We start from the raw sequence: 12,379 nt of genomic DNA, 5'->3' as shown, positions 1-12,379 counted from the left end.
CTAGGGCTGCTTTGGAAGAAGTAGAAGGAGATGTGGCAGAATTGGAACTGAAACTTGATAAGGTAAATTTTACTTTAACTTTTTAAAACATTAATTCTTGTTTTGCATAATGATTTGTGCCTGTAACACTAGATGGTTCAAGTGACTTCTTTTATCTCCGTGAGGGTAAATGCTAATATTATCCCAATATTATGAAGAAGTTGAGGCTAGAGACATTAAGTAGTTTGTTGAAAATTTAATCTAAGTGCCAGAGCAAGAATTTGAACCATGTCTGACTAGACATCTTTTATATTGTTGGACGGTTGTTTCCTTCTCTATCAAAAAGATTGCAATCTTTTTTGATGCTTAATGGATATCATATGTAACCTAACCACTCTTGTTTATACATTTGGGTGTGGCCATGTTCAAATATAAAATTTTAAATACTCCTTCCATTTTTTAAAGCTAATGCCAGAAATGCTGAATATGTATTTAATAATTGATATTAAATGGTCATATTCTATGCAAGGGTAAATGTACATTGATTCCTATCTTCTGTATTAATTATTGATAATCTGTTTTTTTTTTTTTTGGCCTCTACCCAAGAAATGTTATCTGCTGTATAACAGAGTGAAATATGAGAATGAGTAAGACATGGCTTCTGATCTTAAGTAACCATTGTTCATTGTTAAAATTTTTGGAGATAAATGTGTATATTTGAATACCTTTTCTGAAAATAATTTCCTATTTATGTAATTATTATTATAAATGGAATTGTTATATAAAGCAGTGCTTCTCAAACCTTACTGTGCATAGGAATATGTGGGGTTCTGGTGAAAATACAGATCTAGATTCAGTAAGTCTTGGTATCTGAGAGTCTGTGTTTCTAACCAGATTTTAGGTGATACCAATGCTGTTGTTCCATGGACTGCATTTTGAATAACAAGGATATAAGATATATTAACTAGACTGATGGTTTTCAAATGTTTTGAAATCATGAAATTTATGTATATAATGTAAATAGTATAGAAACTATATAAAGCAGTAGTTATTAGTTATATATGTAAAACAAAATAATTTTAGAAAATGTTTAGTAATAAGTTATTTTTGTGCAGTACTCTGCAGTTTTCAAAGCACTTTGATATACAGTATGTTTTTGGATTTTTACAATAATCCTGTGAGGTGGGTAGGACAAGTGGATTATTTCCATTTTATAGATGAGGGTCCCACAGCCCAGAAAGTGAAGAAGACTTGCTTCAAATCACAGAGTTAGAAAAGGCAGAACCAGGGTTAGAATCCATCTGTTTTATTCTTAGTTCAGTGCTCTTCTTGTGCACCACTGTACTCCTGGATCCATGTTGAGGGAGCACATGCCACTTGGAAATTTTCTGAGGAACACTAGCAAGCTTCCAGGCAAGTGTTTTTAAAAACTAATGTTAGAATTTTTTGTAAGGATATTATTTTCAAGAACTTTATTTTCTATTTAAAATTATATATATATGGGATCATTGTTGTTGTTATTATTATTATTTTCCCCTGAGGTATTACATTTATTTTTAAGGACTCTGTGAAACAAAGTTTTTAAACCCTTAAGGTAGGCAGCAGAAGATGTAGTTTTGATTTTCTGGTAGGTTTATGAGAGTATATAGAAGGAGAAGGCTTTTTAAAGAATCACAGAGTAGTACAATAAGGATATCTATTCTCTTTGGGCAGAACTGCATCTAAATCAAACAAAACACTTTGTGTCGGGGGGACCTCAAAATTTAAAGTACCTAAACAGAATCCTCTTACAGTATTTTTGTTAATGATTTGCTTTTATGAGCAGCTATCTTCCCCCCCCCCCCCCCCCACCTTTATATCATTTGGTTGCAGTTGAGAGACTGGTAGAATCTTAAAACCAAAAGATTCAAACCTAAACCAAGTTGTCACAGTATTGGCATTCAGTACTAAGAACTCTAAATCCTTTCTAGAGTCCATATTACCCGAAGGGCTACTCAGGGCATCATGGAAGCTTTGGCATCTTTTAAAATATCATCTTCCACCCAAATAGAATTTCCATAGTTACTTTTATATTTCTCTAGTTTAAGATCTTGATCCCTTATACAATGTCCCTTTCCCAAATTCTTAAGCTATTATTGATCATTTTTACTTTAGAATTATGAGGAGTTACAATTAGAGAAGAGAGCCTGTGAGGAGCAAGAAATGGTTGTTATTGAAGGAGGTGGCATTGAAGGACTTGTGGAGGGGAGGGGTTGCCTAAAACTAGTTTACTGATTTCATAACTTTGTGCAGGGCCAGTTGTACCTGTAATATTGCAAATCACGGCAGCAACAGGTTTAACTAGCTTGATGACCTAGCTTATATTTATTTTGCTTATAATGTATGCCACCAGTAGTTAGACTCTTTCTGGTGAGTAATGCTCCATGAATGGATGGCATTATTCGACTAGGTCCAATTATTTATCCATTCTGCCAGGTATTCTGGCATTGGCAATATCACAGAGCATCATAGTGGCCATCTAGATATAATTTCCCTATCTGTTGCATCTTCTCACTGGAATGCTTGTTCCTTGTTTGTTAAGCAGATACCCTTTAAATCACAGCTCAGGTACTACCAAACTTAGGTTCTTTTTCAGGTATTGCATTATTTCTTGCATCTTTACATTTCTTACATTTTAAAATTCTACTTCCATTTAAATTATTATAATATTATTGTAATTTTTCATTTGTAGCGTAGTCTAGTAATTAAGAGCACAAAGCCTGGAGCAAGGCTTTACCACTTACTAAGCTGTATGGCCTTGGGCAAGTTCCTAAACCTTCCTATGTCTCAGTTTCTTCATCTCCAAAATGGGAAAAAATAAGAGTATCTATTATAAGGTTATTATGTGAATAAGATGTGTTAATACATGTTAAGTGCTTTGACACATGATAAGTTCTAAATAAATGTTAATGATGGTGGTGTCTTTTCAACAAACTATTAGAGCTCCTTGAAGACAGATTGTCTTTAACAGGGAAAAAGCCCTCATTTTACTCTTAGGTAAAAATCTTCCCTCTTTGTAGGCTTATGTTATCTAGTATAGCTGTCATCACTGTCATCTAATAAGGACTTTGACAGCTGGCAGAGTATCTGTCTATCACCCAGTCAGTCCTTCCCCCTGAATAGCTGCAGTGTATATGTGCTTCAGCTATATGACAATTTCATTTTCCCTCCAACGCCTGTGATAGTGACCTTTATTCTATTTCTGATACCTGTTTTCCTGGCCATATGCTGTGCCTTGTTGCTCAGAGTCGTAATCTCTGAAACTGTGGAATGCTCATTGATACCTTACTTTCTGATGTGAGTTTCCAGTCTTTCCAGTTCTCATCTTGGACTCCTCCTGCTTCTGTTTTTCAAGCTTATCTAAATCTCTAGTCTTTCAGTCTATCCGCTTCATATTTCAGATCCCTTTTTTATTCACTATATATTTTTTAAAATAATTTTTTTTATTGAGATAAAATTCACCTAACATAAAAAACCACCATTTTAAAGTGTGCAGCTCAGTGGTTTTTAGCATATTCACAATGTGAATATACTACTTAATTCCATTACCCTGATAAGAAGCTCTGTGCCTGTTAGCAGTCACTTCCAATTTCCCTCTCCCTACATCCTCTGTCAACCACTAATTTACTTTCTGTCTCTGTGGATTTGCCTGTTCTGGACATTTCATATAAATGGAATCATACAGTATTTGACCTTTTGTGACAGGCTTCTTTCACTTAGCATAATGTTTTTAAAGTTCATCCGTCTATGTTGTAACATCGCCAGTATTTCCTTTTTTATGGCTGAATAATATGCTGTTGTATGGATATACCATATGTTGTTTATCCATTCATCAATTGATGGAAATTTGGGTTGTTTCCACTTTTTGGCTATTATGTATAATACTACTATGAACCCTTCCAGTCTACTCTTAACTTATCACATCATTATTTCTCTTCTGGAGACCTTCGTTTCCTTTCCATAACACCTACTCTGCAGAATACTGACTATACTTGTCTAACCATCTCTATCCTCTGTCCCATATCTGGGCTATAAAGCCCTACAGGAGAAGTTACACAATTGTTTGGTGAAACTAATTGGTGGAGCTACACATACCTGGGATTCATGATGCAAAGCAATTTTTCCGAGGCTCAATCAGGTTATCTTACTATCTTTAGCATCTCTTATATTTCACTGTTTTCTCAAGATTTACCACCTTGCTCTTCATTCTTAGTAGAGGAACTTGTCTCTTACTTCCTTTTGGTGGGAACACCTTTATTTCTTGCTTTTAATCTAGAAACTTAACAGAATCTGTCCTTATTCCATTTTTTTTTCCCATTTGAGTGATAAAAATATCCCGTTTCCTATGTAATTCCAAACTTTAACTTCTCAGGACTTTGCTTTAGCCATCTCTCTCCTTTTCCTTCTCTACCACCGCATTATTTTAAGTAAACAAAAATGTTTGTTTCTCTTGAATCAAAACAAAACAAAACAAGAGAAAAATCTCACCTCTGACAAGGAATTGCAAATCTTTATCAAGTAATTACCATGTGCCAGTAACAGTTTGTGCTAAGATCTTTAAGTGCATTATCTCAACTCTTATAGTAACCCTCTATGGTTTGATACCATTGTCATTGTGTCATACAGAAGAACCTGAAGCTTCTTGAGTTTGAGGTCTCTCTGAATCACTTAGAGCATTAAGTTTGGCAGCAGAATTTGAACCTAAGCCAACTGAGCCTATAAACCTGTTTTTAACCATAATGTTCTACTACCAACCTGTCTGTTTCTGTTTTTATGGAAACTTTAAACTTAATTATTTTTGAATTATTTAATTTGTTGAATAAGCAATATCACACATGTGGTACAAAATTCAAAGGTACAAAAGTGTACCCAGTGAAAAATTAGTCATCATCTAATCTGTATCCCAGAGGAGTATACTGAACTAGTTTCTTGTGTGGTCTTCCAGAAATCTCTTAAGCATGTGAAAGATTATATGTATTTGTACTCTTCTCTACCCACTCCAACAAAGATATTAGCATTGTTCTACATTTTGCTTTCTTAAAATATATAATTTAGATTTTATTCCTTATTATTAATTATAGAGCTGCCTCATTCTTTTTAATGGCTGATTGTATCTCATTTTATGGATATATCATAATTTATATATCCAGTTGCCTACAGATGGATACTTAGATTGCTACCAGTGTTTTACTGCGGCTGCAATGAATGACTTTACATGTGTGTCATGTGCCTTATGTGCAAATATATCTGTATGATACATTTATAAAAGTGAAATTACTACATTAGAGGGCATGTATGTTTAAAATTTTTATAGCTCTTGCTAAGTTGCCTTTCATAGAAATTGTACCAGTTTACATTCCCACCAACAGTGTGCGGGAGTGCGTATTTCCCCATACCTACCTTCTCTAAAACAGCATGTTATCACATTTTTTGACCTTTGTTCTTCTATAAAAAATAGTAATTTACCCTTCTTTTATTATGAGTGAGGTTGAATTTCTTTTCATGGACATACGTATATTTGAATTTTCTTTTCTGGGAATTACCTGTACATGTCTGTCTGCCATTTTTTTTTCTAGTGGCTGGTTGGATTTTCAAAAACGAGTTGTATACCCTTTCTTGTAGTAGGGAAATTAGTCCCTTGTGATTTGTTGCTAATATTTTCCAATATTGTCATTTGTCTTTTGACTAAGTTTTTTTTTTTTTTTCCTTATCTAAATGTTTTATTGTTATGTGTTTGAATTGATTAGTTTCTTCTATGGCTTTTGAGTTTTGCCTCCTTCTCAGAAAGACTTTTCCTACTTTGAGATTATAAAAAATACCACCTCCTGTTTTCTCTTGGTTTTCTGATTTAATGTTTTATGTTTAAATATTTATTCCATCTGAAATTAATTTGGGGGTTTGGAATACTACTTAGTTTCTTTCTTTTTTTAGATGGCTTTAGATGGCTATCCAGTATCCTTGTGTCATTTATTGGATAATTTTTTACCCCCCTGGCTGGAGTGTTACTTAATCAAGTACTGCATTTTGTATCTGCTTCTTCACTCTGTATTCTCTTCCATTAACCAATTTGTCTATTCACATCTATTTCCAGACTTTTAATTACTGCACCTGTATATTTTATTTTTATTTTTATTTATTTAAGCACTATTTTATTTATTTATGGCTGTGTTGGGTCTTCGTTTCTGTGCAAGGGCTTTCTCTAGTTGTGGCAAGTGGGGGCCACTCTTCATCGCGGTGCGTGGGGCCTCTCATTATCGTGGCCTCTCCAGACGCGCAGGCTCAGTAATTGTGGCTCACGGGCCTAGTTGCTCCGCGGCATGTGGGATCCTCCCAGACCAGGGCTCGAACTCGTGTCCCCTGCATTGGCAGGCAGATTCTCAACCACTGCGCCACCAGGGAAGCCCCACCTGTATATTTTAATATGGGGCTAATGTCCCCACCTCATTACTCTTTTTCAATTTTTTTGATGCTCTTCTTGCATGTTGGTTACTCCATATGAATTTTAGAATTAGTTTTTTTGGTTGTTAAGATATCTTTTTTTTTTTTTTTTGAAATAGCAAACTATTTGAAGGACTAGTGTCTGCCAGCATTTCTCATAGTGGGTTTTGTGGAACATTGGTCCTATGAGGATGCTTCCTCTAAAGAGAATTCAATGTCAGATAATTTTGAGAAATGCTACCTATTATATACTTCCTCTCTAGGACTCATAATACACATTAATATATCAAAAGCTCTTACAAATTTAGTAATAAAGAAATCTGTTTAACTTGACAAAATGAGTTTCCCAGACTTATTTGATCACAGAATCCTTATTTTGGTATAGAATGTTCCCCTGGGATATTCTATAGAATATATATTGGCGAAGAATTGACCTCTCATTGTGTCTTCTTCATCTACAGTTCATAACTCACTGTAATCTGGCTACAGCCCCCCAGTTTCTCTTAAAACAATTCTTGCTAGGGATGCTGGTGACTGTCACCAAACTCAACAAACTTCTTTTAAGTGTTTTTAAAACTTGACCTTTATGGATTTTCAACCTATTCATCATCCATCTTTTGATACGTTGCTCTTTCTTGACTTTGATGAAATTAATCTGTTGCTTTTCCTCCTACCTTTCCCTTCTCCTCTTTTAGTCTCCTTTGTGGGGTCCTCACTGTACACACTGTGACCCCTGCTTTTTTTCTAGGCTGTAGCGTTGTAGCACTGATACTTTATTTGCTGCTGACTCCTGTGTGTGTATCTATAGTACACTTCTCTTTTTTGAGCTTTAAATATCTATTTTCACTTGGGTTTGATAGACTTTCCACTTGGCTTATTTCACAGACCCATCTAGCTCAGGCCTACCTCACAGGCCCAACACTGCTAAGACAAGTCTTTGCTGGACAGTATAGTGTCTTTGTGCAAATTAGCATCTTGTAGCAGATATAGCCCTCAGCAAGCAGAGCTCAGGCTGGATTTCATCCCCTATTTTTCCCTTTGGTAGGACACCATCTGCATAATTGTACTTAGGTGCTCAACTAATTTCTAAATTTGTCTCCTCTCTTCTCTCCCTGCTTACTGCCTTAATTCAGGCTCTCGTAGTTTTTGGTCTAGTCTCCTTATCTTTATTCTTTCTACTTCCTTATCTTACTTTTTCTTCTTTTAGCTCATCATTCTAAAATGGAACTCTGGTTAACTCACCCGCTCGATATCTTTATTGTTTTCCATTTCCTTTCATATAAAATGTGAACACCTTAACTTTGCACACAAGGCTTTTCCTGATCTGGCCCTTGTATACATTTTCACACTGTGCTAAGCTACTTAGTGCCCCAGGTTTGCACTGCCATCTAAGCTTCAGGGCCTTAGAACATGCTTTTCCTAGAGAAGTGTCTTCTTATTACCCTTATCTGATTGGCTAATTCCTGTTGGTGTTCAGGGCTTTTCTCAAGTATTACCTTTTCCCGGAACCCTTCCTTGATCCCCATAGCCCTCATTACACATTCCTCCTTTGTTCCCTCTTGCATGGTTTTGATGAGCATAGCAGTTGTACTTGTGCTAAATAGAATTTATCTGCTTTTTGAATGGTTAGAATTAGAACAGAGATTATGTTTTTCACTTCTGTTCCTCCCGGTCCCAGGGTAACAGTTTTAAATTACACTCCTGAGATCCTTGAGCTGTCTTCTAAAGTTTTCCTGAGCTCTGTCCTCTTCTTGGTGGCCCCTCTTCCCACCCTCTCATTACCCTTCCTTCATCTAGAGCGGCTCCACTTTTATCTTTTTTTATATTTGATTTTCACCCAAGATTTTGTTTGCTTAAAGAAAATGTTCTGTATCTGAGTGAACTAAAGAAAGAAACAAGGAAGGGATAGAAAAAAAAAGAGAGAAAAGGAATGAAAGGGAAAAAGAAAAAGATGAAAAAAAGAAAGAAGAAAGGAGGGGGCAGGAGAAGAGAGGGAGAAGCTCTGTTCTAAGATTTAGCACAATGCCTAGATGGGAGGCATTAGAGAAATATGGTTGATTAAGCAATTCTGCTCTGAGGGTCTGATATTAAAATGACCAGCATGACTAACCCACCATGCCAGTTTACTTCCCTTCCCTCCACCATACCACAGTTGTGTTTTTAAAATCTTCTGTCATACTGCTTGCTCTGCCTAAACTGTCCTTTTCTTCCTTCCAAGGGGTGCTTAATACATTTTTGTGGAGTTAATTTATGGGATTGAATTTAACTTGATAAAATGGTTGTTGTTGTTTGAAAGGTCAACTTTTTTTGGTACAGTTCTCTTATGAATTTACTTTTTAAGCCAAAGGAAAAAAAGAACAATTTTCATTTAGTCTATTTTGGGTTTATTGATGAACTATAATTTGTCTTAACTAGGCTTACTCATGTGGTTAATGCTAATAACACTTGTTTGATTAAGTAATCTGTAAAATTATTTTCAATGATATGATGTTTTTCTTTTCCAGCTTGTGAAGCTATGTATTGCAATGATTGATACTGGAAAAGCCTTTTGTGTTGCAAATAAACAGTTCATGAATGGGATTCGAGACCTGGCACAGTATTCTAGCAATGATGCTGTAGTTGAGGTTAGTATTATTAAATTTAGTTAAAATGGTAAATGAAACAAGATGTTAGAGAATTATGCATCCATTTACCTTATTAATAGTAGTAGTGGTCCTTAAAATTAGAAGTGGAACAGCTATCACCTGTTGGTGCTATCTGATATAATCCTGTTTTCTAGGACAGTTAGAAGGTGATGGTTGATTTGCATTGTGGATATAAGTTTACTATACTTGCTGCTAGGTGAACTGAAGCATCTACAAGGGGACCTGAGCAGTGAGAGTAGGATCATGCTTATTAGTAGCTGTTTATCGGGGCAAGCAGAGAGCATTAACCCAAGACTAGTATCTAACTATACATTTTGGGGGCTGCATAGGAAAGTTCTGGTAGCTAGCTATGCTGTGTTAGCTTAGACCCCTTGCTATACTATGTGGTATTATGACATTTCTTTTATGAAGAATAATAACTGGTGCAGAAATGGTTGTAATTTGATGATTATGTGATCCATAGATGCCTAAATGGACACAGTCTTGATATACTCAATTTTACCTTAGGTTTACATGGGCCATTTTGATTTGCTAGTATAATAGTATTGGTACGGCAGGCTAATTCTTTGACTGTTCTAGGGTTTTACGTTACTACATGTAGACTTGACCTCTCTGCAGAGCATGCCTGAGAGGTAGTGAGATTGTCCTAGTGAGAAATAAATGTTACTGTTTACAGTGTAACTTGATCTTTCTGTCAGAAATGCTGAAGTAACATTTTTGTGGCCTATATTAGTAGCTCTTAAATGACTTGGTTTTCTTTTGATTTCTTTCTCATAGACAAGTTTGACCAAATTTTCTGACAGTCTTCAAGAAATGATAAATTTTCACACAGTAAGTGTTTATTAAATAGGTGTTATTATGACCATGTTCATGTTTTAGTACTTTGGTGGCAGTATTTTATAAAATTACTTAAGTTGGAAAATGAATGACTTTGATTTGTCAACAACTTTTTAGTCGGGTGGATCTAAAATGTGTGTGTGTGTGTGAGAGAGAGACAGAGAGGGAGAAAGTATAGATGTGTATTATTTCCCATTCTATAATAGTGAACTTTAATTTCAATGAAGTACACACCCATAAAAGTTAATTTTTTTCCTTTAAGTTGTGCCTTTATAAGTTTTTAAGCAATTTCAAGAAGAAAGACGTACAAGTCATCATTCTAAAATTAGCTATTTCTTTTAAGATACAAATATATCCCCTTTGTCTAATCAATTGCTAATATTAAAGACTTGTATTTTTTGAGCTATTTATGTTTGTGTTTAAGATTTGAGGACAGATCTTCAAGAATGAGGGATATATATTACTTTTGGAATGTCGTGAAATTCCTTTATAAGTTTTGTAAACGTTTACTGAAAATATGTGAGATCTTTTAGTTGCGGCGTGTGGAATCTTTAGTTGCGGCGTGTGGAATCTTTAGTTGCGGCATGTGGGATCTAGTTCCCTGACCAGGGATTGAACCCAGGCCCCCTGCACTGGGAGTGTGGAGTCTTAGCCACTGGACCACCAGGGAAGTCCCTCATTGTGGTTTTGATTTGCATTTCCCTAATGACCAATCTGGTTGAGCATATTTTCATCTGCTTATTGGCCATTTGTGTATTTTCTTCTGCTATTGTTACCACTGTTGTCCACTTAAGTCCTTTGCCCATTTAAAGTTTTTCTAAATTGAATTCTTTATATATTCTGGATATTACACCCTTGTCAGATATATGATATATAAATAATTTTTCCCATTCTATAAGTAGTCTTTTTACTTTCTTGATAATGTCATTTGATGCATAAAAGTTTTAATTTTTTTTATTGAAGTATAGTTAATTTACAGTGCTGTGTTTCAAGTGTACAGCAAAGTGATTCAGTTATACATATATATATTCTTTTTCAGATTCCTTTCCATTGTAGGTTATTACAAGATACTGAGTATAGTTTTCTGCACTATACAGTAGGTCCTTATTGTTTACCTATTTTATATATAGTAGAGTGTATTATGTTAATCCCAAACTGCTATCCTCCACTCCGCCCCCACTATCCCCTTTGGTAACCAGAAGTTTGTTTTCTGTGTCTGTGAGTCTATTTCTGTTTTGTTAGTAAGTTCATTTGTATCATTTTTTTAGATTCCACATAGAAGTGATATCCTATGATATTTGTCTTTCTCTGTTTTACTTCACTTGATAATCTCTAGGTCCATCCATGTTGCTGCAAATGGCATTATTTCATTCTTTTTAGTGGCTGAGTAGTATTCTGTTGTGTGTGTGTGTGTGTGTATGTATATATCTATATCTATATCTATATATATATATACATACACACACACCGCCCCCCCCCCCCCACATCTTCTTTATTCATTTCTCTGTTAATGGATATTTAGGTTGCTTCCATGTCTTGGCTATTGTAAATAGCGCTGCTATGAACATTGGGGTGCATGTATCTTTTCAAATCAGAGTTTTCTCCAGAAATATGCCCAGAAGGGGGATTGCTGGATCATATGGCAACTCTATTTTTAGTTTTTTAAGGAAACTCCATACTGTTCTCGATAATGACTGCACCAATTTACATTCCCACCAACAGTGTAGGAGGGTTTCTTTTCTCCACACCCTCTCCAGCATTTACTATTTGTAGACTTCTTGATGATGCCCATTCTGACCACAGTGAGGTGATACCTCATTTGTAGTTTTGATTTGTATTTAACAGTAATTAGCAATGTTGAGCATCTTTTCATGTGCCTCTTGACCATCTGTATGTCTTCTTTGGAGAAATGTCTATTTAGGTCTTCTGCCCATTTTTTTTTACTGGGTTGTTTGTTTTTTTGATATTGAGCTGTGTGAGCTGTTTGTATATTTTGGAAATTAATCCCTTGTCGGTCACAACATTTGCGAATATTTTCTCTCATTCAGTAGGTTGTCTTTTCCTTTTGCCTCCTTGGGTAAGTTTATTCCTAGGTATTTTATTCTTTTTTGATGTGATGGTAAATGGGATTGTTTTCTTAATTTCTCTTTCTGATATTTGGTTGTTAGTGTATAGAAATGCAACAGATTTCTGTATGTTAATTTTGTATCCTGCAACTTTACTGAATTCATTGATGAGCTCTATTACTTTTCTGGTAACATCTTTAGGATTTTCTATATAGAGCATCATGTCATCTGCAAACAGTGACAGTTTTATTTCTTCTTTTCCAACTTGGATTCCTTTTATTTCTTTTTCTTCTCTAATTGCTGTGGCTATGACTTCCAAAATTATGTTGAATAAAAGTGGCGAGAGTGGGCATCCTTGTCTTGTTTGTGATCTTA

General features: G+C 35.2%; 1 protein-coding gene across 4 annotated transcripts in view; it reads left to right on the top strand.

Moving 5' to 3' along the window:
* Nucleotides 1-12,379, top strand: part of ACAP2 (ArfGAP with coiled-coil, ankyrin repeat and PH domains 2) — a 157,170-nt gene that overhangs the window by 58,860 nt on the left and 85,931 nt on the right. For 3 of the 4 annotated variants that reach the window (XM_082458592.1, XM_082458590.1, XM_082458591.1), the window contains exons 2-4: nt 5-62; nt 8,961-9,080; nt 9,879-9,932. In XM_082458592.1, coding sequence (XP_082314718.1) covers nt 5-62; nt 8,961-9,080; nt 9,879-9,932 — 232 coding nt within the window. The remainder of the gene's footprint in view (nt 1-4; nt 63-8,960; nt 9,081-9,878; nt 9,933-12,379) is intronic. The other variant, XM_082458593.1, reaches the window with a different exon arrangement.

Source organism: Balaenoptera physalus (genome assembly GCF_965194825.1).
Source record: "Balaenoptera physalus genome assembly, chromosome: 4".
NCBI classification, from domain to species: Eukaryota; Metazoa; Chordata; class Mammalia; order Artiodactyla; family Balaenopteridae; genus Balaenoptera; species Balaenoptera physalus.
The sequence above is the reverse complement of the archived record's forward strand: the minus strand, read 5'-3'. Positions and strand labels throughout refer to the sequence as shown.